Source organism: Myotis nattereri (genome assembly GCF_964212035.1).
Source record: "Myotis nattereri genome assembly, chromosome: 15".
Taxonomy (NCBI): domain Eukaryota; kingdom Metazoa; phylum Chordata; class Mammalia; order Chiroptera; family Vespertilionidae; genus Myotis; species Myotis nattereri.
Window position 1 is genome coordinate 19,027,993 of NC_138090.1, and position 27,385 is coordinate 19,055,377.

Below are 27,385 nucleotides of genomic sequence, written 5' to 3' on the forward strand. Positions count from 1 at the left end.
AAAATGAAAATTTAGATTTTTCCTGGTCCATGAGTTTCATGATTTATTAATAGGAAATGCTTGCTTACTTCCTAAATCTTCCAGACAGATTGTGTTCGAGGCTAGAGCTCTACATAGAACATTCAAGAAAACAGGTATCACCCAGTGATCTAAGAACATGTAGTTAAAATGGCTATCAGATTTCTACCAGGGAAGAAACAAAGATCTTTAGCTGCTTCTTTACCAGATTATATATATAAGCAACCCATCAAAGCTCTCTACTGATGTCAGCTTCCCACTTGGGATCAGAAGAAACATGTTTATTATTTTTTATTTGTTTTATACTTGATGAAGCTTTATTTTGGTTTAGTAGAAACATTCTTGTCATAAGCATCCTGTTGGTCTTTCCCACACCCGATTCAATAAAATATGTGGGCCTCTTTGCTGGTAGTTTCAAATTAGAAAGAGAAACTGACCTCTGAAACAAAACAAAAAAAAGAAACTGACCTCTGAGTGAGCCAGGTGAAGGGGAAGGAACCAATTCTGTTACAAGGAATCTTGTTGGCAGTGACATAATACCCAACAAACTGGCTTAAGCTCTGAAAAGGCAATTTATCATTTCAATTGTCAAGGACGATTCACTGACTTCAGGCATAGCTTGAACCAGAGATCAGATGATGACGTCAAAACTCCATCCCTTGGTTTTATTTTCCTCTACGTTGACTTCATTCCCAGGCAGATTCCTTCCATGTTATGGCAAAGATGGCCCCTTGGCTTGGCCACTCCAGTAGGAGGAAGAGTATTTCTTCTGAGAACAATGTCAACAGTCCCTGGGAGGACTCTGGACTTGCTTGAATAACTAAACAGCCCCCTGCTTTGGGGGAGGGACTGGTGGGCAGGGAATGGTGCCCTCTTCTTAAACATGTGACCAGAACAGGATTAAACAGACATGGGGGAGGGGATAGCTTTCCGAAGGCCTTTTGATCTGTTTCTGTTTCACAACCACAAACCCACAAATTCAACTGAGAAGAAACAGAGGGAAGAAAACCAAAATGCAAATGTTACTGAAGCTAACTGTTTTTCTTTCAAAAGTGATTTATAGTTAACATTTATTGAGCAATCAACTCTCTCCCTCTTTCTCTCCCTTCCTTTCTCTCCTCCTTTTCTCTCTAAATGAAAAAAAAATAAACCACCCACTTTAAAAAAACCAACATGTCAGAGGTGGCATAACAAATTAGGGGAATGATAAACCAGTCAATGAATACAAATGTTATTGTTACAGTTGGTTACTTATAAAACTTTAGAGGCATTCCCATTAAAAACAGGAACTAAAGTCTGGCCTGTGTGCTCAGTGGTTGAGCATCAACCCAGGAACCAAAATGTTACTCGTTCGACTCCTGGTTGGAGCACATGCCTGGGTTTTGGGCTCCATCCCCAGTGAGGGGTGTACAGAATACAGCCAATTGATGTTTCTCTTATTGATGTTTCTAGATCTCTCTCTCACTTCCTCTCTCTCTAAAAATTAATAAAAACATTAAAAAAGTAATAAAGATGTTGAAAAGCAAAGCTAACATTTAAAGAAACTAAAGTCTGAAGGATGAAGTTTATGGTATGTGAATTATGTCTCATAAACCTGTTAAAAGTTAATCATTGCTTTTACTGAACACAGTTCTAACATAAAACCAATACAATAAAAGAGGAAAAGTAAGAGAGAAGCATAAAAATCAGAAAGGGAGACTAAATGTGCTTATATGCAGACAGTGATAGTCTACATAGAAAAAATCCAAAAGAATCTATAAAAATTAGAACAAGCCGAAACCGGTTTGGCTCAGTGGATAGAGCGTCGGCCTGCGGACTGAAAGGTCCCAGGTTCGATTCCGGTCAAGGGCATGTACCTGGGTTGCGGGCACATCCCCAGTGGGAGGTGTGCGGGAGGCAGCTGATCGATGTTTCTCTCTCATCGATGTTTCTAACTTTCTATCTCTTTCCCTTCCTCTCTGTGAAAAATCAATAAAATATATTTAAAAAAAAAACAAACAAAAAACAAACAAACAAACAAAAAAAAAATTAGAACAAAATTCAGCATGGTTGCAGGGTACCAGATCAGTTAAACAAACACTGATGATGTTTCTACATACCAGATGTAACCAATTGGGAAAAATAATAAAGATCTCATTTTTTAAAATATATTTTTATTGATTTCAGAGAGGAAGGAAGAGGGAGAGAGAGACACACATCAATGATGAAAGAGAATCATCCATCAGCTGCCTCTTGCACACTCCCCATGGGATCGAGCCCACAACCAGGGCATGTGCCCTTGACGGGAATCGAACCTGGGACCCTTCAGTCCGCAGGCCAATGCTCTATCCACTGAGCCAAACTGGCTAGGGCTCATTATTTTGTTTTTTTAAAATTGATTTTAGAGACAGAGAAACATCAATTTGTTGTTCCACTTATTTACACATTCATTGGTTAATTCTTGAATGTGCCCTGATGGGATTGAACCTGAAACTTTGGCATATCAGGATGATACTCCAACCAACTGAGCTACCAGTCCAGGGCCATAGGTCTCATTCTTTTTTCTTTTTTTTTTTAAATATATTTTATTGATTTTTCACAGAGAGGACGGGAGAGAGATAGAAAGTCAGAAACATCGATGAGAGAGAAACATCGATCAGCTGCCTCCTGCACATCTCCTACTGGGGATGTGCCCGCAACCCAGATATATGCCCTTGACCGGAATCGAACCCAGGACCCTTCAGTCCGCAGGCCGACGCTCTATCCACCGAGCCAAACCGGTTTCAGCAGGTCTCATTCTTAATAGGAGAAAAATCTATAAGCATGTAGGAATATATTTAATATAAGATATGCAAGACCTTCATGGAGAAAATAAGACATTGTTTAAGGACATAAAAGAAGACCTACATGAAAGGATATACTAATACACTACATTCAAGGTTGAGAACAACCAATATTGTAAAGAGGCATATTGCCCCCAGATTAGTCTGAGTTTAATGCAAGAATCTGACAATTGATGCTAAAATCCATCTAGAAGAGCAAATGGCTAAGAATAACCAAAAAATGTTAAGGCGAGCTGGGGAGACATGTATTTGCAGTAATTAAGACTGTGCCATATGGCATAAGAGATAAATAAACCAGAGAACAAGACAGAAACAGACACATGTTTAAAATATAATAGTGGTGGCATGAAAATCAAAGGGAAATGAACTAGTTAATCCATGATTTGATTCTACAATCAGTTATATATATGAAAAAATATGCCTAAAATAAATTCAAGGTGAATTAAAGATGTAAATGAAGAAAAGCAAAACTTAAAAAAAAAAATCTAGAAAGGCATGCCCTCCTGGGGCAAGCCTACTCAAATCTTTTTTTTTTTTTAAATTGTTTTATTGCTTAAAGTATTACAAAGTCAAATCTTTTTGAGTGACTTTTCTTTCTCCTGAACTCTAAGGTTCTCATGAGACTTGCAACCAGGGAGCAATGGCAGTGGCAGCTGGACTGAGGCTAACCCCCTGAAGCTGTCTCCAAGGCTCCCTCTACTCTGCCTCTCTAGTGAACTGACAGAGCCCTGTCTTGGCTCATTTCTTTCCCATAATGTTTCTAGAGAGCCCACCTAGGCTCTCTCCTGTTGCTTCTTCTGTCCTAAGCTCTTCCTCGTTTCACTGTCCCCAGCTTTAATAAACAAACTCTCAAAATAAAATTTTAAAAAATTAGACTATCTGTGACCTTGGAGTAGGAGAGATTTCTTAGACAAGATAAAAAATATAGAAGGTCAAGGAAAAGATATATTTAAGTACATTAAAAATCTTTAACTTTTGAACATAAAAAAGGTACTATAAACAAAATTAATGGAAACCACAGATTGGGTGAAAATGTAACAGATATTAACCAAAAAAGAATTAATATTCAGAATAAATAAAGAACTCTTCCAATTAATAAGACAACCCAAGAGAACAATGGGCAAAAGATAACACAAAAATCTTCACTCAAGGCCACTGTATGTGCTGTACATTGCACCAACTCTACAATGTGCCTTTCACAAACACTACAACATGAACTGTGCCCCCTAGAGTTGTGCGGTGCACAAACTCTACACTAAAAGATACAACTTACACTATACAGTTGGTGGCCCTGTGTAAATGCAAAGGAAAATAAACTATGGGATATCATTTCACACTCATCAAATTGGCCAAATTAAAAGTTTTGACATCTAAAATGTCAGGGAGTATGTGAAACATCTGGAATTCTCAACTGCTGCTGTGAGGGTAAACTAGTACCATCACACTGGAGAGCAGTTTGTCAATATCCAGGGAAGTTGAGATCCAGATAACCCATGTCCTAATTACATCCCTACCCATGCATAAGAGTGATCACTGCAGCTTTGTTCGAATGAGCAAAAAATTGGAAGCCAACTGTCCATTAGTAGGAGAATGTCCATTAGCAGGAGAATGGAGACTTAGTATGCAGCATAGTCACACAAAGGAATACGACACAGTAGTTAAGACGAATGTCCCTATGCTACATATGTCAACATAAATGAAAGCAAGATGCAGAAATATATTCAGCTATCATTTCTATAAAGTTTAAAGCCATCCAAAACAATAATATGTATTGCTTACAGATGCAAATTTATGTAATAGAACTATAAACCGTGCAATTCAGGATGAAGGTTACCTAATGGAGGGAAGGGAATAGTAGCATGGAGGGGTAAATGTGGGATTTTTAAATACAACTACTCATGTTTTACTTCTTTGGAAAGTAAAAACCTGAAGCAAATATAGCAAAATGTTTACTGTTAATTGCGTGGTGGGTGTTAATTTTTTCTATTGTGTCTGAAATATTTCATAACTTTTTATTTTTAAGTTACACAGTGAGAACAGAGATTGGTCCTTCTCAAAAGAGCACACAGTACCTCCATTTCTCATTTTCCTTCTACTGCTCAGCCAAGGAGGCTAGCTTCCACTTCCCTGACCCTGCCTTTGCTGAGGTTACAAAAAATAACCTTGTCTGCCAATAGGGGAGCAGGGGATGATAAGGTTCTTTGTTCTTACCTTCCTTGATTCTCTTTCTTTTAATATATTCTATACTTTACTCCCTCCTTACAGCTCTAAGATAGCTTTCTCCTGGTTTTCCCTGGGCCTCTGGTCACATGCTTTCCTCTGCTTCTCCATCTGCTCCTGAACTCTGTTCCTTAGGGTTCAATCCAGAGTCCCCATTTCATTCTATACACATTCTCTCTAGATGATTTTACTCTAATCCATGTCCCCAAAGACTTCCTATAAATAGAGACTCCAAAATCTCTATCTCCAGCCCATCTCTCTCCTGAGCCCCAAACCGAGTCCCTCCAAATGCCCACTCTAGGTCCTTATCCCATGATATCACAGAAATCCTAAACTTGGAAACAGCTTTGTCCCCTGCCTGCATCTCCTGCCCTGCAAGACCATTTCCTCTTCCTCTGCCCCCTTTTCTGATACATGGCACCACATTCCATCCTGTCACCCATACAGTAACCTGGGAGCCATCCTCTACGTACTCTCCCTCATCCCCTACTGCAATCAGTCATCAGCCTCACCAGCCTCTGTGTGTTTCTCAAGTCAGTCCCCTCCCTATGGCTCCTAAAACCATTATTGTCTGGGTGGGCCTCATTCCTAATTACTATGGTAATCCCCCAACTATGGTCTCCCTGCCATCATCCCCACCTCTGCCAATCCATCCTCTTTGCTACAAAAGAGACCAATCTTTTTTTTTAAAAAATATATATTTTATTGATTTTTTACAGAGAGGAAGGGAGAGGGATAGTTAGAAACATCGATGAGAGAGAAACATCGATCAGCTGCCTCTTGCACACCCCCTACTGGGGATGTGCCTGCAACCAAGGTACATGCCCTTGACCGGAATCGAACCTGGGACCCTTGAGTCCGCAGGCCGATGCTCTATCCACTGAGCCAAACCGGTTTCGGCAAGAGACCAATCTTTTAAAAATGCAAATTCCATACCAACACCTTTTCTTAAAAAAAATTAAATAAATAAAAATTCCTGAAATGCTGAGTCAGGACTAGAACATTCCCTTTCACAGGGTATATAAAGTCCTCCCCAACATGCCCCAAGGATCTCTCCAGCCCCTTCCATACTTGCCAGCCCAGCCATGGTGTGCTTTCATCTCTGACCTTTGCATATGGTGATTCTCTACCTCAGATATCCTCAAAACTGTCTCCATATGTACCACCATTTCCCTTCACTTGCCTAATCCTTCCCCTTCACCTCTTTGCTCAAGTATATCTGGGCTGCTTCCTCTGCCAGGTTGGGTATCGACCTCAGATGACATTGTACTGTCCCACTGCAAAGGCTGTGACCTCTTTCCTATTGGTCAATGAACAACAAGAGAACTATCCCCTATCCTTGTCCCTCAGGTGCGTAGTGCCTTGCCTCGCCTGTTGATGGTGTTCTGATGACATGACTGGTCCACCTGGAGCTGAGAGCTTACTTAACAAGTGTTAGTGCAATCTTAATTCTGCAAACAGTGGCTGAAACAGCGCCACCTGGAGGGCATGAGTCAGGTTTGTGCACCAGGGCACCAATCCCAAAGGTGGTCCGAGGATCTCCTTCAAGGAGAATTTGGAAGAAGGTAATATAGCTATGTTCTTATTCTTAAAAGACTCTTTAATTAGACTGAATGGTAGAACGCTTTAAAAAGCACAGTTGGTTCCCCTTTTCATCTTTTATTTCCTTAGGGAGAAAAAAAGATCCTGGTGGTTGACATGTGGGAGGCAGAGCCATGAGTTCCACAGGAGGATCTATATATAGCTCTGTGATCAACAGCTTTGCTCCCTTGCCTCCTCAGCAGCTGGAGACAGGCTGTTGCTTCCAGATGTGGGATGGAGAAGGTGCATGCAGGCAAACTTACACATGCCTGGTGTGCAGCAAGAGGCTCCACAAACATTTGCCCAATATGCTTCTCCTGAAGACAATCTCATGTTTACTAGCATAAGCTCTGGAAATTGGGACTAGCAAATTGAAGAGTCACTTATGAGCTGAGTGACAGACCAAGGTTGGTGCTTCCTATGTGCCAGGCACTGTACACATGGTGGGCAGCCCTTCTCATACCTATCTTGTGCATGATCTCATCTCATTCCCACAGCCCTATTGCCAGGGGGTAGTGCTGCTCTCATTTCAAAGGTGAGCACACTGACACTCTGATAATATAGTTACCTCCTAAGATCACACAACCAATTTACATCCTAGAGTACAATTCAAACTCAGGGCTACAGCCAAAAGCCCCTGAGGCCTTGTTTCTCCGGCTGCCTGCTGGTTTCTCAGCCCAGTGGGTCCGGCTGTGCTAGGATAGAAGTGCATTCACAATGGCACTGGATAAGTGAGGAACAAAAGTGCAACCTAAAAATACCAGCTGAAAAGGAACTCACGGGAGGTCAGGACAGTTCACAAGTGGCAGCAATAAAAAAGGAAGCTGATGAAATCTTGGAGTGGCTGGTAGAATATACATCAAGAAGAGCTCTTCTTTCTCTCAAGTAAAAGAATCTAATTCAGCAAAAATGGGCAAACTAGATTATCTGCATTTGTTGTTGGGCAAAGCTTGGGTTGCCCGTAGTATAATTCCTCAGAGATTTCCTGAGATTTTGCACATAAAGGTCCTGTTGTTGAACTGAAGAAAGATGCTGGGAATGGGCTGTTGTCAGGTTGGTTTCACCACCGAGGGGCCCACCGTGCCTCTCCCCGGGGAGACGTTGCGGGTTTCAATGCGCTTTTCTTTCTCTTGGCTGCCTGAGCATACAGCCATCACTGTTTCCATTGTGAGCTCTTCTCCTCTGGAGCCAAGCCCAAATTCAGGGAACATGTGCTCAAGACACATTTGGCAGCCTGGCTCCCCACTTGCAGTGACTTTCTGCCTTTGCCTTTTCCCCATCAAGACACTTTCCTGCATTTGGAGGTTGAAAAGCAATGCTGAACACGCTTAGTTCTAAAAGCTGGTTCTGAATCCTGCTGGCTCATTGGGATGAGACACAAAAAGTCCACACCAAATACAGAACCCAGGTTACTGAACTCAGATGAGAATTATTTCCATCCCTTCCTTGTTACAGACATTACTGAGGCCATATGTTTCTCAAAGCATCAATGGGCTCAGTTTCCTGAAGAAAATTTCTCTTGTATTATTTACCCCATTAAGAATTTTTATGAGAAATTCCACCTTACCGTTGAACAAAACTGAGCATCCTACTAACTGGGACCTTATTTTGTAGAATAGCTCACAGGTTAGAAATCAGAGATTGAACACTTTCCCTACATCTACACAGGCAGTGGCAAGAGTTGGTATGAGAACATAATTACTTGAATATCCAGTCCTATAAGGACTAGTTTATTTTTAAAATTTTTACATTGAAGTCAAATTACATACAATAAGCACAGATCTTGTTAAGTGTAGAGCTAAATAAAGTTTGCAATTTTTTACACTCATATAGTCAGCACTCTAATCAAAACAGAATGTTTCCATCATCCTAGAAAGTTCCCTTGGGCCTTTTCCCACTCAACCCCAATCTCCCATCTTCCCCCAGCAGGCAACAACCACTATTCTGATTTCTATGATTAGTTTGGGGCCCCACTTTTAAGAAGTGAAAATTGAATGTATGCAACTCTGCCTGCTTCCCTGAAGTGTCTGCAGAATTTTGCTCTCCCCTTTGGACCACAAGTACTACTTAAGCTTTGTTTTAGATCCATCTGAAAAGCTTTTCAGCAAGTCAGTCTTTGTCCCAGTACAGACACATTTAGATTTAAAGGAATTTACATTTATAGGTTATGAAGGTCAATTAGGATTCCTCAACATGCGGTATAAAAAGAACTCGTCTTTCTGGAACATACAGTTGCTTTCTCCCAAAACATCTGCCTTCTTGCCTCTTTCTGTATCCAACCACTCCTCAGGACAGCAGCCTTTGTTTCTGTGGAAAGGATTGCTTGAGCCTTTGAAAGTGAGCACATATGCACCCTATCTTTCTACTCGGAGGCCATTTCCTGGTGTCAGTAACCGTCCTGCTGCAGTGAGACTCTGAACAGCTCATCTGACTTCCCCAGACATCATCCCAGAACAGTGGTAGCTGAAAATGTAATAGCCAGCAAGGGAACTGAGAAACTGGAAACTGGGTTTTAGAAACTGGAAAACTTTGAGTAAGTCTTGCTCAGAACATTGTCTTAAAGCCAAAGAATGTTGCCAAGGTCCAGGTGGAGGCAGCTTTCCGCCAGCCACAGACACGATGAGAGCAGACGGTGCCTGCTTCTCTTCCCCCCGGAGCGCTGGCGGCCAGGCCGGGTCATTTTCTCCACAGCGGATTCATCTCCCTAGACAGTGAGCTAATGCTTGGCACTGGCAAACTCCATGAAAAAAAAAAAAGGCACTTAACCCCGCGGTTTGAGGCAGAAATGACTTCATGGAATATATACACAAAATTAAATCAAGCTAAGTTTTTTTTTTAATATTCTAAAGAAAAAGAAAATGATGCACACACAGTCATAACATTAGGACCCACTTGTGAACATAGAACACCAAAGTGTAAACTCTCCTGAAATAGTCAAATTCCAGAAGTCATTTTGTTAGGAAAGATATAATTCTGTGGAATTATAAACAGAGCTGCCGAAAGCATGTGGTGAGTCCCTCTTTCCTATACAATATCACTGAATATTTTCTGGTGTTCCTACAGTTTAAATAAAGAAACTTTTTTCCATTTTTTTTAATTTCTAAAAGTGTATTTTTAAAATAGGTACTATATTAATATGGTTCAATTTTTTTTTTTTTAAATAACAAAATATAAAGGGTCTTCAGGGACAAGTGTCCTTCCCACTCTTGGGCCTCAGCCACTCCCTCTCCTTCCCCATAGCCTGTGTTAGTGGTTTCTTGTGTATCTGTCTATTCAGAGATAGTTTAGCATATACAAACAAAACAGATACATAACTTCCATCGTTCTTTATAAAAAAATATATTTTTATTGATTTCAGAGAGAAAGGGAGAGGGAGAGATAGAAACATTAATGATGAGAGAGAACCATTGATAGACTGCCTCCTGCACATTCCCCACTAGGGATGGAGCCTGCAATCTGGGCATGTGCCCTTGACCGGAACCGAACTTGGGACCCTTCAGTCCACAGGCTGACACCCTATCCACTGAGTCAAATCACCTAGGGCTCATCGTGGGGTTTTTTTGTTTTTGTTTTTATATATATACAAATGAAATGTTATAATGCTGTCTTGCATTTTGCTTTATTTTTTGCACTCATACTTAGAAACAAAATTTTGAAGACATATTTAAGTAAAGCAAAATTATATGTTCATTTACCCTTTGATTCAGCAAATCCCACTTCTAAATTTATTGGCAAAAATACGAAATATTTTATGTAGCTTATTCCAGATGAGTCTTAGTATCTGTAGGGACAGGCTAGTCCTGGGAGGAGCAGTCTCTCTGGGATCAGCTAGGCCTACTCAAAACAATAGGAATTTATCTCACATAATTGAAGTCCACCGTGGGCACTAGCTTCAGGCATCCAAACAAGGTCACCAGAGCTTTGATTTTCTTGGCTGTTTCATTCTTTGCTGCCTTAATTCTCAAGCTGGCTGTCTTTGTGTGAAGGGCAAGTTCCAAGATTCTGTGGCCCTTACAGCTCCTGATACAAAAGGAGAGAGAATCTTTCCTGATAGCTCTGGCAATAGTTCCAGGACTGTCCAGGGCTAGCTCACATTCCTAGAGCCAGGAATAAGGTTTGCTTCAAACAAGTCTCATGGTTGCATAGAGTTTCCCACTGAGCAGGAAAGGGTGGCTCTCCGAAGGAAGAAAGGCTGGGTATATGAAATATACGTCCACTATGCGAGGCAAAGCTCTAGAACTTGCAGAGATTAAAACATCATCTCAGCACAATACATTTGCTGAATTAATGTAGGAATACAAAGCAGAGCATCACTTTTAAAGTATTATAGTGTTTCAAATTCTTAGTCCATATTTTAGAGAAGCAATAAAAAACAAGTCAGGACAGATAGATACGAAGGTCATTAGCGAGATTCCATTTTAGCAGACAGCTGCTTCAGTCAAGTACAGATTGTTCCATGTTCTGGAGTTCCATCCTTCTTGCACAGAAGAGATATGTGGCTCTGGTAGAAGGCAGACTTTTGTCCTCATTCAGCCTCAAGAAAAGCTAAGGCTTATCCAGCACAAAGGGAAAAATATGGTCCAGCATGAAGGGCTGGAAAATACCTTGCTACCAGTAAGCTCTTTGCAGACTTTCTCTTCTTATTTAAACTGGTGGTAATCCGGGGGGTTTCTGATCCAGGACCCAAATGCCTGCTTCCGGAGTGCGCTCCAGGCTTCCTGGTAAGCAGATGCAGCCTCCTTGTACTCCTGGTATGTTTCTAGCTTCCGCACCCTAATGCACACATAACCACCAAGCACACAGGTTTTCATTGAACAGCTCACCACTATGGCCAACAAGACACCTGAGTAATCAACTGTTCAGATTTACTACAAGAGACTTAGGAACAGGATAATCTTAGTATGCTTTCCTAGAGAGACTCTGGCTCCTTTGTAAGAAACCCACTACAAAGTAACATGGATTAAAACAGGCAAGAATGAGACCTTGTTCATGTGGCTCAGCTGCTTGGAGCATCGTCCCATACACCAAAAGGTGCTGAGGGCACAAACCCAGGTTGCAAATTCAATCCCTGGCCCTTGTCGGGGCATGTGCAGGAGGCAACTAATCGGTGTTTCTTTCTCTCTCTCTCCCCTTCCTCTCTCCAAAATCAATTTTTTAAACACCCCCCCCCCCGCACCCAAAAAATCCCCACCCAGCTCAGCCAGTGTGGCTCAGTGGTTGACCACTGACTTTTGAACCAGGAGGTCACAGTTCGATCCCTGGTCAGGCATATACCTAGATTGTGGGCTCATCCCTGGTGTGGGGTGTGCAGGAGGCAATCAATGATTCTCTCTCATCACTGATGTTTCTATCTCTCTCTCCCTCTTCCTCTCTGAAATCAATAAAAAAAAATTAAAAAACAAAACAAAACAGGCAAGACTAAACAGAATGCTAGCTTTGTCTGGTCCTGGTAAAATCAGATAAAACAAGAATAACTATTATATTTTTGGTTTAAAGTTTCCTAAGTGTCTGTAATTTCCACCACAGCATACAGCCATTAGAAACCTCTTGGCTACATTTTCCCTAACAAAGCAAAGCACTTTCCATTCTACCCATACTCTCCTATACCAGCCAACAACATCCCTCCCAATCCCTTAGTTGTCTCTGCCTGCTAAAAAATGGCCATGCTGAGTAATATTTGTAATACTTATATCCTGTTAAGAGATTTTCTTGTGACAGACTCTTCTCTCCTTTGACCAAATCTGAGTCAGGCTCCTCTGAGCCCTTTTCTCAGCTTGGACCTTGAGCTCTGTCCTTGCATCTTACAGGTGAAGAAACTGATACTCGTGTCTTATTGATCCAGTTTGCCCTGCTTCTAAGTTGTATCTTAGCTCACTTCAGCAGGCAAAGTTTCTAACTGCAGCAAAAATTGATTTCAGTTGTTCGATCAATTTCCTACAGCTTTTTGTTGGTTAAAGAGTGGGATCTACACACACGACAGTTAAACTTTACCCAAGCTCCGAGTTTCTAAAACACAGTGATGGTTAAGAAATCTCCCTCCCATCCTTCCGTGTCCTGGGAAATGGCTGATCGCAAAGAACTGCCTTTTCCCATGACTTAGATAAGACTCATGGATGCCCCCCTGGGTTACCTATGACAGGCCAGACACAGACCCATCAAATTCCCACTCTTTGCCTCATAATGATTAGCTGAAACCACTGACCAATCTTGACAAAATACCTGGTAACTTGGCCAAATATTACTTACACTTCTCTCCTTAGCCCAGGCCCTAGAACTTTGATCCAACCTCAACCTGAGCCAGCACCAGAATGTATAACCACCCCTTAACAGCCCCTCCTGGGAATTGACTGACAGCAAGAGAAGACATTTCCTGTTCAACTGTCCCATCACACCACCTGCTCATCCCACTCCCCCATTCCAGGTTCTGTTTAGTCTTGCGTACCCCTCCATATAGAAGAAACCCTCTTTCCACCTGCCCTTTGAGAGGCTTACAAAGCTTATGACTGGAGTGTTCTTGCCATTGCATTAGACCTCCTACTGTAACAGACCCCTTCTCTTACGCAATAATCCTTCTGAGTAAAGTCTCTCCTTACCTAAGTCCAGATTTGTTTTTAACACAAGAATGTATGGAAACCCACCCAGTTCCAGCTTGATTCATTTTTCCAGACAAGAAACAAAAAAACCTGACCACCAAAGACTGAAGGGCATCAATACTGACCACAGTATGGATGATGGTGATAACGGTGGCTAGCCTCTTCATATAGAAGTTTCTGGCTACTCTGCTGCTTCCCTACTGTTATCTAATAAAGATTTTGGCTGGTCTTTGTTGTCAGTTCCTAAATGGGAACCTCTAAATCCTTAGAATTTCCCCAGTGATAGGGCTGTTTTTGTTATTCATGGTGAACCCTGAGATCACACCTAAGTTTATGTTTAACAAGGTAACTCATGGTGGGCCCTAGAGTTTCAGAATGGGGCTGGCCATACCAGAAACACCAACCAGGAGATGAGAGAATTGGAGTACTGAGACACCTGATACCACTACAGCCTCCTAGGGTGGGAGGAGGAGACGAAGACTGAGTTCAATCATATCATGTGAACTATGAGTCAATCAACCATTCTTATTAATAAAAACCCAGTAACTCTGGACCCTGAAGCGCAGGTCAGCTTCTTGGTTGGTGCTGAAAGGGTGATGCATCCTTGGGACGTGCAAACATCAAGTTTGGGCCTCTCCCAGACCTCGCCCTATGTGTCCCTTCTTTTAGCTGGTTTTAACTCATATCTCCTCCCCCTTCCCCCCCCTCCCCCCGCAATATATTTTTATTGATTTCAGAGAGGAAGGGAGAGGGAGAGAGAGAGAGAAACATCAATGATGTGAGAGAATCACTGATCAGTTGCCTCCCATGACTGGGGATCAAGCCCACAACCCAGGCATGTGCCCTGACCAGAATGGAATCTGGGACCCTTCAGGCCGCAGGCAATGCTCTATCCACTGAGCCAAACCAGCTAGGGCCTAACTGGTATTTTTTAAAAGGTAAAAGGTAATTGTAACTACGGTGCTTTCCTATCAGTTGTTCTGGTGAATTATTGAACATGAGTGGCAACCCCCCGGGTTTGTAGTCAGTGGGTCAGAGTATGAGTGCCTTGGGGCCCCTGAGCTTGTGGCTAGCATCTGAGGTGAGGGCAGTGCCCTTATTCTGTGAAGTTTTGCCTAACTCTAGGTAGTCATTGTCTGATAACTGAAAACGTTTGTACCACAAACCACCCATCCTCCATACCTCAGATCATACACGGATCTACAAGCAGGGCCATGGGGACGGGATGGAAGAGCATGTGGTCAGCAGTGAGCACCCACTGGCCTATGGAAACACTCCTGCTAAAGCTTCCTGCTACGCATGAGCCAGAGCAAAACCAGAAGCCTTCCTAACTGTGAAAAAACATGGGTCAATAGTGTTACCTGAGGGAGTCCGGCCACTTGTCCTCTGAAATACTGCTTAGCAGCTCCTGGAATGATCTAAAGAGTTCCACTTTACTGATTCGAGATCTGTTTGGAAAAAGACAAAAAGGACTCATTAAGTGTTTGCTACGTATCAGATCCCTATCAAAGATGCTAGGCTTCACATGGTATTTAGGTTTGCATGTGCCAGAGCCCCATTTCACCTGTACTGGCAAGGAGAAAATCTAGACCTGAGGCTTTGATTAGGTCGAGGCACAAAAATGAATCTCATCTGTAGAAAAGTCACCATCAGTGAAATCATCAAGGGACAGGTTCAAATGGGGTAAAGGCAGAGGTGAAATTACCAAATTCCCCCCAGAACACACTCCAGGACACATTGGCTACCTCCTTTCAAGAAAGCTGGCCCCTTGGGTAACACTGTTTACAAGAAATTAAAAGCTTTGTTTCAGAACCTTGAGTGCTGCTCCTTGTATGGAGTCCACTTGGATGAGCCATCTGAGGCAGAGTCTCCAGACTCTCCCTTTGGGCACACGAGCCATTGCAGGCCAACCCATTGCTTCTAACATCAATCTTTAGGGAGGTCATTTGAACAGTGAAGGACGTGAGTGTGGATTCCTTACCAGCTCACCTGGGGCTTCTTGGTTTGGCTCATCCACGTCGGTGTGTACTAGACTGTATGTACTTCCTTCCTTTCCCTCATAAACACAATTCATGAGCTGATTTAGAAGTTGGGAACTGTTGCGTGTGCCCACAATGTGTGTCTCGTGTCTACACACTGTATCCTCCACTGTTTCCACAAATGGCACCATCAGCTTGGACACAGTGGCCATATTGGAACATATGATATAGGGGATTGTACAATCTGTCAAGAGACTCCCTTACCTGGCTGGGACCTGGCCTACTGAAAAGAATCATGGCTTAAAGCAGAACCTTGAGCCCTCACAGGCTGCTTTCCCTGGGCCTTAATTGTGGTAAGTGGCTATTGGCACTCAGGAATATAAAGCTGCTTTAACATTAAAAAAAAAAACCCCTCCAAAGCCAAAAAAATAAAGGAACTCACCTCATTAACAGATTAGAGGAGAAAAGTAATATAACTATGAGGAAAATGTATGCAGAAAAAGCATTTGTTAGAATTCAACATCCATCAAATGATTTAAAACCTTTTACAAATGAGAACTAAGAAAGGTATTGAAATTCATGCAGGGTATCTATAAAAACCTACAGCAATTAATGTCCTTAAAATCAGGAATAAGACAAGAGTACTTGTCATCACTGCTTTTATCTAACATTATACAAAGGTTTTGTACAGTAAGCCAAGAAATAAAAGGAATAAAGATCGAAAAGCAAAAACTAGCTCTAGTTGGTTTGGTTCAGTGGCTAGAGCATCGCCTGCAGACTGAAGGGTCCCATGTTCGATTCTAGTCAAGGGCACATGCCCAGGTTGCGGGCTCGATCCCCAGTAGAGGGTGTGTAGGAGGCAGCCAATCAATGATTCTCTCCCATCATTGATGTTTCTATCTCTCTCTCTCTCTCCCTTCCTCTCTGAAATAAATAATAATATTAAAAAAGAAAAGCAAAAACCAAAGCTTTTATTTGCAGATGAGTGTGATGTTGTCAGTTCTAGCCAGCACAGTAAGTCAAAAAAATGAAAGAAATGGAGGATTAGAGAGGAAATGCTACTTGCAAAAGATTATCTATTTTAAAAAATTCTAGGCCTTGGCCAGGTAGCTCAGTTGGTTAGAACATCGTCCTGATATGCCAAGATTTGGGGTTCAATCTCCAGTTAGGGCACATATAAGAAGCAACCCATAAATTCTTCAATAAGTGGAACAACAAATCAATGTTTCTCTCTCTCCCAAATTCAATAAAAATTTTAAAAATTCCAAAGGAATTCCTAAATAAAATAATAGTATAATAAGTGTTAGCACAAGTTGCTGGATACAAACACTGATTGCAGCAGAGAGTAACAAATAGATATAAATTTATTTTGTAATCCCTCAGTCTTTTCTTTTATAATCCAATGAGCTACATAATAATTCTTTGGGATGCTTGTTATCTGGACAGGGAGGGGAAGAGAATTTTCCACTTTAGGGCAAAGGAATTTGCCTGTAAGAAGCAGGATAAAATAAAGCTTCTCAAAAATGAGCGTCCTGTTATCTCATTGTTGGTAAAAAAACAAATGAAAACACGAAGATTTAAATAAAATAGTTCCTTTAGTGTTGTACTAGTATATTGTCCCAGTCTGAGTTCCTATTCCCTATAGTTCTAAAGAAGGTGGTCCCTGGATGCCAGCACTCAGGAATGAGCAATGAGAAAACCTGCTTTTCCCCCAGCAGCTGCTGGTCTTTAGAATAAAACTGACTCTTTCACAAATAATATGAAGCTTTATTTGACAAATGAACGGGAAATCCATCTTAACAAGATGTCTACTGCAAGCCCTGCACCATGTTAGAGGCATCCTTTCCTTCAATTTTCACAACATGCCTGTGCAATGCATACTCTTAGTTATCCTTGCTTCACTGCTTGGAAAATGGAAGCTCAGAGGCCAGAGTAATCTTTTCAAGTTCACACAACCAGGAAGAAAGGGAGCCAGGAAGTACAAAGCGCCTGCTTTTCTGACCATATACTTCCTCCCTGTGTGGAGTTTGCCTTCTAAGTGCAGAGAGACAATGTGTCAGAGACCTCAGATCATCTACTCCAATGTCCTCGTTTTACAGATATGAACACACTGAGGCCCAGAGGGCAGGGGGGTTTGTTCAAAGTCACCTGCATAACCAGAGACAGAGCAAGGTGGGAACAGGTGACACTCCCAATCACACAGACATCAATCATATGTTGGGAGAAGCTGGAGAACACTACTATGGGAATTTAGGGAAAAGATGATCATTTTGAGCCAGAAGGCAGTGGTGGTTGAGCTGAATGTTTAAAGTAAAAGAGGGTGTGCATTCACAGTGAAGAAGAGCATTTTAGACTTAAGCAAAGTAGCAAACCTAAACCACAGTCAGGCGGGTGGGGCCATAAGAGCTGCTGCTAGGCCCTCACCAAGACTCAGCAGGAAACATGTGGTTCCTGTCCCTCATGACCTGCGTTGTGCCCTTGAGAGGCGCTGACAATGGTGGCCTGAAGCCAGGAAGGCTCTTGGGGGAAAACTCCAAAAATCTCTACCTACAACAGTTTTGTAAACATTACTCAATTCAACATCCTAGGCCACCAGGGACAGGCCAAGTCTGCTGTTTAGGCCATTTAAAAGCTGGTTAATGGCTGTGAAGAATGAACCTTATTTTAAGTCTAATAAGATGTAACTAGTTATTGTTTGTGTTCAATCAGACAAATAAACATGTCCAAAAAAATCCACCTGTGAAATTCAATTGCACAGCTCAACCCAGATTGTGGTGGAGAGGCCACTCCCCCACAATCCCTCCCACCCTGAGGCTAATGCTAAGTGAATTAAGTTAGACATAAAAGGCCACATGAGGTATGATACTATTTATGTGACACATCTAGAATAGATAAATCTGTGGAGACAGACTGGAAATTAGGGGCTGCCTGAAGTGGGGAGAGGGAAGTGTGGGGAGTGACCGTTAATGGTTATGGGGTTTTCTTTTTGGAATGATGAAATGTTCTGGAATTACTGGTGTGGTGTAAGTACACAGCCACCACCTCCTTCTGTCCCAATGTGCTGTACCTGGCCTGAAGGCTTCTGATTCCTTTCTTTGTTGTTCCCTGTGGAAAGCCATTAGCAGTGACATCCAATGGCTGCTCAGGAACTGCACTCCAGCTGATGGCTGTGAAAAGATAAGATTCTAGAGTTAAAACTGTTCAGTTTTCTATAAACCCCAGAAGTATTTTGATAAAAATATTTCCCTGGCCCTAACCGGTTTGGCTCAGTGGATAGAGCGTCGGCCTGCGGACTCAAGGGTCCCAGGTTCGATTCCGGTCAAGGGCATGTACCTTGGTTGCGGGCATATCCCCAATGGGGAGTGTGCAGGAGGCAGCTGATCGATATTTCTAACTCTCTATCCCTCTCCCTTCCTCTCTGTAAAAATTCAATAAAAATATATTAAAAAAATATTTCCCTGCCTCTGCAGACCCATGAGAGTTAGATATAATGGCAGACATAATGACTGTCACTCTGACCCTTGGCTTCCAGAGTACAAGTGGTTCATAATTAATCCTCCTCCTCCTCCTCCTCATTATCATCATCATAACAACTATCACTGAGCATTTATTATATGCTAAACACACAGTAAATGAATGAAACAGAATTTCTCATTTAATCCTAACAACCCTGATAAATAAATTATATTCTTATCTAAAGATGAAGAAATTGAGGCTGAAAGAGGATAAGTAGGTTTCCCAGGGTCACATAGAGCAGGAACCTGATAGTGTGGGTGTCTCCAAAGTCCACATGACTGACCATGTGCATGGTAAACAGCCTCCCAGGCCGAGAGGATGCAGCCCACCCCACGCCACTCCATGGACTGGGGACAAGTTACTCCAGGGCAAGTGGGACCTGGATCCCTTACCTGCTCCACAAGGCACAAGTCGCCCTGGACAGTCAGCCCTTTTTGCCTGCACCGCACAGCGGCTCTGCTCAAACAGTAAACCCGACTGCTGTATTTTTACTTCTTGGACTCCAAAGCCTTTGGGTAAAGAGGAGACATTCTGACACCTAAACGTGAGGGGAAATGCACTGTTGAGGCATACCCCCTGAGAAAGAGAGTATCCAGGACTGTGGACCACATCACCACCCCTGTGTCTCGGTGGCGGGCAAAGGCCATTTGACACAGGCCTTCCCCTGGCCATGGCTTCATTCTGCCCTCAGTTACTACAGCATTCACTGGCCTTAGCTGCCTTCTTTAGGGAGACCACACTGAGTGGTCATCCTTTGTCATTTACCTTTTTAAAAATTAACGCTAATGTTTGAAGGTTTTTTAAAAAATTTAACAGCAATATACGTACAGTGTAGAAAAATTAGAAAATACAATAATCACAAAGAAAAAACTACCAATAATACCACATCTCAGTGGTAATAAATATTAATACCTTTGTGTACATCTTCCTATAATCTTTTTCTATAGGCATATATACTTTAAGACCAAAATGAACTTACTTTATCTTCTGAATTGTTCTTTAAACATTATGTGCATCTTACCATATTAAATTTCCTCAACTGAAGTCTTAACAGAAAACACTTGATCTATTGCTGGCCATTTTAGTGATTTCCTTTTCTTTTTAATAAATGACAACACTGCCCTAACCGGTTTTGCTCAGTGGATAGAGCTACGGCCTGCGGACTCAAGCATCCCAGGTTCAATTCTGGTCAAGGGCATGTACCTTGGTTGCGGGTACATACCCAGTAGGGAGTGTGCAGGAGGCAGCTAATCGATGTTTCTCGCTCATCAATGTTTCTAACTCTCTATCCCTCTCCCTTTCTCTCTGTAAAAAAATCAACAAAATATATATATTTTTAAAAAGGATATTTAAAAAAAAAATGACGACACACAAAGCTAAATGTTTGGAGCCCCCCCTCCCTGCCCTCTCACCTCCTAATTAGTGCTCTCTGCATGGCTTCCTGGCTGTATGGGCACTTCCCGATGACCACAGCTGACAGGTAGACAGGCTCTTCTAGGAAGTGCATCAACAGTGACCCCTGGCATCCGAGGACATTCCACCGTGCCAACTTGTCGCTGCAGGACATGGAGCAAGTCCTGTCTCCCCGGCCTGGCTTCACTCGGAGCAGCCCTACCCGGTGATACGCAACACCAGGCTTCCCCGAGTCTCCCACTTCGCCAGGCACACACTTGGCTCCTGTCCTATAAACATCCACCACTTTGGCACCACTGGGGGCCATCCCAGTGACAGTGGCCAGTTCCTCTGAGGTGACATTAGAGCAGCTGACACTTGGGGGGACTGGGCCACTTCCCTGATTGCCAAAACTCTGATGGTGAGCCACACCGTTGGTGACTTTTCTGTCAGGAGTTCTGGGTTCAAGCCTCATTTTTTTGGTCATGGGACTGTCCGGGTCTTCACATTTCCTTTTATCTTCAGTAGCTTCCAGGTTACCACTGGCTTCCATTGATGGGTTATGGGCCCAATCTCTATTGACAGGATAGCAAGGCTGATCTTCAAACTCGAGCATTGGGATGATAGAGGCATCCCCACCTACAGGAGAAGAAACCCCTTAAACCAGTGGTTCTCAAAGTGCCACTAGCCACAGCAGCATATCTTAGCAACTTGTTAGAAATGCAAATTTTTGGGACCCACAGTAGATCTGCTACATCAGAAACTCTGGAGGTGTATCTAGCAGTCTGTACACTAATGAACTCTCCAGATGATTCGGATGCAAACTCAACTTTGAGACCACTACTTTAAACAAAGCTCAATATTATTCTCCCAGCTGACCTGAGATGAATTAGGAACAGTTGCCCAAATTTGCCTAATACGAATCCTCTTGTTGATGACCCTGAACCTCTCCTAGACTCAGTGAGTTATAATCTCTGGAGGGAAGGGGGTCTGGAAAACTGAATATTTTAACAAAGATCCCAGGGAACTCTTATCACAGGAAGTTTTGGAAACACTAGTTTTAATATATTTCAGAGAAAGGGAGAGAGAGAGACAGAAACATCAATAATGAGAGAGAATCATTGGTTGGCTGCCTCCTGCACGCCCCCTACTGGGAATTGAGCCTGAAACCCAAGCATGTGCCCTTGACCAGAATCAAACCTGGGACCCTTCAGTCTGCAGGCCGACGCTCTAGCCACTGAGCCAAACTGGCTAGGGCAACACTAGTTTTAGACCAGGGTTTCTCAACCTCCGCATTACTGACATTTGGGTCAGGTAAGTCTATGCTGTGGGGTCTGTCCTGTACATTGTAGGATGTTTAGCAACCTCCCTGGTCTCCACTTATTAGAGTTCCCTAGTCTGACTATAAAAATGTCTCCAGATGTTGTTAAATGTCTCCTGGGGAACAAAATAGTCCTAAGCTGAGAACCATTTGTTTAGAATGAGCAGTTTCCCAAGTGCATTTTGTAAAATGTTATCCCACAAGATGTCTTGGAAAACAAAAGTGGGTGGCTGATTTCACGGTTAAATAAGTTTGGCAAACAATGCTTACAGTTTTCCCATCTTGGAGATGTATGTGCATATCCTCAGAGTAAAAACTCTGCAGTACATTACACAGCTGGTGTTTCCCTATACTGGTTTAGGGATTTCTGACCTACTCTGTGCTTACAGGGAATAGAAAAGAAACAAAAACAGGTTAGTAAAGAGCACTCCGAGAGATGCAAATCAAAATGACAATGTGGTACCATCTCACACCTGTCAGAATGGCTAACATCAACAAATGACAAGTGCTGGCGAGGATGCGGAGAAAAACGAACCCTCGTGCACTGCTGGTGGGAATGCAGACTGGTGCAGCCACTGTGGAGTTTTTATGGAGTTTCCTCAAAAAACTAAAAATGGAACTCCCATTTGACCCAGTGATCCCACTTCTAGGAATATACCCCAAGAAACTAGAAACACCAATCAGAAAGGATATGTGCACCCCTATGTTCATCGCATCACAATTTACAATAGCTAAGATTTGGAAACAGCCTAAGTGTCCATCAGCAGATAAGTGGATTAAAAAACTGTGGTACATTGACACAATGGAATACTACGCTTTGGTAAAAAAGAAGGAATTCTTACCATTTACAACAGCATGGATGGAACTGGAGAGCATTATGCTAAGCGAAATAAGCCAGTCAGAGAAAGATAAATATCACATGATCTCACTCATTTGTGGAATATAATGAACAACATAAACTGATGAACAAAAACAGATCCAGAGACAGAGAAGCATCGATCAGACCGTCAAACCTCAGAGGGAAGGTAGAGGAGGGTGGGGGTAAGGGAGAGAGATCAAGCAAAGGAATTGTATGCATGCATATAAGCCTAACCAATGGACACAGACACCAGGGGGGTGAGGGCATGAGCGCGGGGGTGGGGGGCAATGGGGGAATAAATACACATATGTATACCTTAATCAATAAAGGAAAAAAGAAAGAGCACAGCTTTTGAGAAGGGAGCTACTACTTCAAACACTAACCTAATGTGGTGCTTTTCTAAAGCATGTGAGTAATACATCTGTAGCCTTAAAACCCAAGAGTGGGAAAGGCAAGAGATGCATTAGTGGGCGTGTTGCCAGAGAGGCTGGCTGGCAGATTTCCAGAGACCTCATAAGGTGACAGTGACTTTGGAGAATTCATCAGGGCTCACCTCCCACTCTGAGGCTCAGAGATTTGATCTTGACAGATGCCTGAACTCGAGAGGCTGACTCATGCTAATAAAACTCACAAATAAGAGTCTGAAGTAACTAACCCATGCACCAAATTATCAATTAATAATGAGGAATAAATGCCAAGAGAGCCAAAGAGTCACATCTCTAGGTAGTGTTCTTTCTTTCTGCAGACAAACCCTGGGTGGACATCACATTTAAAAACTTTTTTTAGAGCCCTCCCACCAGGGAACACGCAGGCAGCTTCCCCTGCCCCCTTATGTACAGCCCATTAACTCCTGAGCCCATTTCTTCTACTGTTCACTTCTACATCTGTGCCTTACTAAATTTTCTCTTACGTTTTTGTGTAAAAAATATTTCTTAAATGAGCCAGGGAGTTAGATTAGTGGCTCTAGATTTTTATTTCACAGACCAGTAAAATTTCCATAAGATTTTAAGATTAACAGAAGGCGATAAACTTTTTATTTCATCAAGTAAGGTCTTTAAGGATCCTAATTACAGTACTGCTATTTTAAAAATATTAAAATCTTATAACCTTTAAATGGAAAGAAATTAGCTTTTTAAAAAACTCACTACATAGTTCTGATTTTTCTCATAGATCAGTACACTCACAGAGCAGTACCAACCTACGGACATTGATTTATGTCATTTGATTAGGTGGTTGGACTAGCTTGATCCCCAGATGCATCTGATTCTCTACTAGAATCAGCCAGACCCTGGCTATTCAAAGTGTGATTCATAGACCAACACCACTGGCATCGACCATGAGTTGATTAGAAATGTAGAAGCTCAGGCTCCACCCCAGAATGTAAATCTGCATTTTAGCAAGATTCCTCGGTGATTCATATGCATATTACAGTCTGAGAAGCACTGAGTTAGGAAAGGTCCTTTGGTCCTAGGACCAGAGCACCCACTGTTAAGAACAGCATGGATGAGCCCCATCATTTTTCTGGCCTTTGACTCTTAATCAACGCTTTTTCAATCAACTCATTCTTTTTTTTCTTTTTTTAAAATATATATTTTATTTGATTTTGTACAGAGAGGAAGGGAGAGGGATAGAGAGTTAGAAACATTGATGAGAGAGAAACATCGATCAGCTGCCTCCTGCACACTCCCCACTGGGGATGTGCTCGCAACAAAGGTACATGCCCTTGACTGGAATCGAACCTGGGACCCTTCAGTCCACAGGCCAATGCTCTATCCACTGAGTCAAACCGGTCATGGCAACTCAGTCTTTCTTAAACTCTACTTTTTATTTGAATTATGATCAAGTCTTGAGAGCTATTCTGTCTCTTAGAGTGATTACCCATCTTTGCTCTAATTACATGTGTTACTCTTAAAGTAACACACAGAGAATAATCTTACATCCTTATTTCAAAGTTTTATGGTGAGGACTGCCATCCCCTAGTTGTTGCCTACAAAGGGCAGAAATTATTCTTAATTTTCAAGACAGAAAACAGAATAGAAATGACTCTCTGTAGGCCAGGTTTGGTCTTCCTGCCTAATGCAACCCCAGCACCTGAACATCCTCCAGTAACTCACCAAGATTTACCTTAACTAACCATGACTGTCAACATTCCCTAAAAGACTATGAGAGTAAGTCAGGGGCTAGTCTTATTCACTGCTATGTACCCAGTGTGTCACACTGTCCCTGACAAATAGAAAATATTTGTTTAATGCATGAATGAATGAATGAATGAGTGAGTGAGTGAATGAAATAAGTTTGTACTTCTAAGCCTTATTGTTGGTTTCAGACCTGGTGGGGTTTCAGCTTTAGGTTCCCCAGTCCTGATTAGAAAATGAGAAGTGAGTACCCCTCCCCCAATACCCCCGCCCCCTACCTTTTCTTGGCAGAGAAATGGTTAGGCACACTGGTCTATTCACAAAAAGGCACTGCTGTTGGTTGTAGCTACACTTCAGCTAGAAGTGCTTTTTTTTTGAGAAACATATCTACAGATAAGATGAACAGAAGGAAGTAGACAATGCAACATTAATCCAAAGGCTTGAATATACTTACAGGGTGTATGGCTGGAGAAAAATAAAAACGAAAGGTCTGGCCTGAGTTTCCACAGTCCTCTCTGAGTTCCTGGGATAAAGATGCTATCCTCCTTCAAGGTGGCTGCCAAGTGAAGTTGATGGAGAAGGTACCTAATGGGTGCAGGAGGATATCAGAAAGAATACCGATCTCTGTGGTAATGGGGAAGACTAGCTGGGTAATTACTAAGAAAGAAAGATCTACTAATGACCAATGGAACTGATAGTTATTTGGAATTATGAGAAATCTAGACCAGTGATTCTCAAAGTGTGGTCCTTGAACTGGCTGCATAAGCATCATCAGGAATTTGTTAGAAATGCAACGTCAGAAAGAAAAGAAAAGAAAGAAAAGAGAAGGGAAGGGAAGGGAAGGGAAGGGAAGGGAAGGAAGGGAAGAGAAGAGAAAAGAAAAGAAAAGTGTAACTTTTCAGACTCCACTTTTGACCTGCTGATTCAGAATCTGTGGGGGTGGGCCCAGCAATTTGGATTTTAACAAACCCTTTAGGTGATTCTGATGTACACTCAAGCATGAGACCCACTGTATAGACCAGTGTTAGTCAAAGTTTAGTTTACAGGCTAAATAACATAATCAGTTTTGCTGGGAGCTTATTAGAAGTGCAAATTCTGGGGCCCCCAACCCAGGCTAAATCAGACTCTCTGGAGACGTGACTTTACCTTTGGAAACTCCTTCTGGCTATGACCTCAGCATGGCTATCATTGAGGATATCTCCTGTGGCAAAGACAGGACACTAGTGAAGACATAGGAACCTGGAGATGCCCTGGTTCCTGGCAGCAGAACATAGCAGTTTCCCCCAGCACCCAGGATGGCCACGTAGCTCCTGGAGGGCTCTGCCAGAAAGCATCACAATCATTAATGGCAATGCATTTACTTCAGGCTTCCTCAACTCAGCACTATTGACATTTTGGACCAGAAAATTCTTTGTTGTGGGGGTCTGTCCTGTGCATTGTAGGATGTTAAGCAGCATTCCTGGCAGGCCAGCAACACACTCCCCTCTCCCAGGTATGACAACCAAAAATGTCTCCAGACATTGCTAACTGCCCCCTGGGGGCAACATCTCCCCTAGCTGAGAACTACTGATTTATAAGAAATCTTTATCTGAAGGACAGGGATCCAGATCTTTTGTGCCCTGGTATCATACTTGGGCTCATGCTGATACATTTCCATGGAATTCAATCCACAGTGGTCCTTGAACAACTTCCTCATATACAGGAGGCAAAGCTGGGAGAATGGGCGAAGCAAACTCCAGGAAGACTTTCCTAACTGGAAGCAGAAGATGAAGATGCCAGAACTCCAAGGAATTTCCATATTCTTTTTGGTGTCGATTGCTTTCTGGGTTTTCAGAGAAACTGAAAATTAGCTAAGCCCAGGGAACTTCTGGTTTGAGCATGAAAATACTGGCCAACTTTCAATCCACTAAGAAAGCGCGTTCCTGGCAGCCTTTGCTTCCATTGGGTATTCCCATTCTTTAAATGAGTTCTGTCCTTCCAACTGGAGCCAGTGACAGTCAGTGTGAACTGAAATGTCAGCCATCTCAGTAATATGACCCCTTGGCTCTGAAGAGGAGAGGAAAGTGCAACATGGACAGCATTTCCAAAGCTCCCCTAGACAGGCAATGTTTAGACCCAATGTGGGCTTACCGCTCTTCCTCATTTTGGACTGGCCTATGCATTTTGTTCCTGTTCCCATTGAGACAACTTCCTTTGTCACTGAGGGAAGAAAAAAACGAGTTATTAGTGAGCTTTTAGAATCGGAATAGTCCCCAGTCCTCAGTCTGCACATTCCTCAGCATTCCCATAGGCTGACCCATCTGAGAGGACTGGGGTTCCGGCAGGGCCATTTCCCACCACTTGAAGTGCTGCGCCACCTGGCGGAGAGCAGGGGAACATGCCCAATATCGCAGTTTATACCCGCGGCGTATAAAGCCATGTATCATTCTACCACCTCTGACAAAAAGAGGAAGAGTTTCAAGGAGAAAAGGTCTCACCTTGCACCTGTTTGTCAGGGCAGTCACAGGCTTGGCCAGCTATGGGCTGTATTTTCACCACGGCTGCTAGTAACGTCCATTCCCGGTTGGGCTCAGGCTTCCCCTGCTTGGGCAGCCTGCTCCCATAGTGCTCGTAACACAGGCGCGCAATCTCATCCGGGGTCCACATGGTTGAGCTGGTGCTGAGATCCTGGTCAAAAATCACAACCATCCTAAGTACAGACAGGAGGACCAATGCACAATGCCACACCCTCGCACCAGTGTGTTTCAACAGGCTTTCCGGTGTAGCTCACCTGTGCTCACACTGAGGCTTCTTTATCTGAAACTCTGTGGGTCATTTTCTCCTACTTCCCTGCCCATTTTCATCTTTAAGGAAAGATCAAAGAAATCCCAAATCCTATCAACCCCAGAAGACATTTATTTCTTCAAGCTGTTTTTTTTAAATATATATATTTTGCCAAAACCCGTTTGG

At 42.6% G+C, this 27,385-nt stretch overlaps 1 protein-coding gene across 5 annotated transcripts; it reads right to left on the reverse strand.

Annotated features, from left to right (window-relative positions):
- Positions 1-11,281: 11,281 nt before the first annotated feature.
- ADAT1 (adenosine deaminase tRNA specific 1) lies at positions 11,282-27,082 on the reverse strand (the record flags this gene model as incomplete). 5 transcript variants are annotated; one of them, XM_081108479.1, is made up of 9 exons in its annotated part: positions 11,282-11,414; positions 14,596-14,682; positions 18,281-18,380; positions 19,122-19,267; positions 20,142-20,760; positions 24,891-25,021; positions 25,583-25,637; positions 26,567-26,635; positions 26,914-27,082. In XM_081108479.1, 9 exons carry the CDS (start codon positions 27,080-27,082, stop codon positions 11,282-11,284), a joined length of 1,509 nt encoding a protein of 502 aa, XP_080964605.1. The 5 variants fall into 5 exon arrangements, with proteins under 5 accessions (XP_080964605.1, XP_080964606.1, XP_080964607.1 ...); XM_081108480.1 differs by lacking the exons at positions 18,281-18,380; positions 19,122-19,267; XM_081108481.1 differs by lacking the exons at positions 25,583-25,637; positions 26,914-27,082 and having other exon boundaries at positions 26,567-26,598.
- Positions 27,083-27,385: the final 303 nt, after the last annotated feature.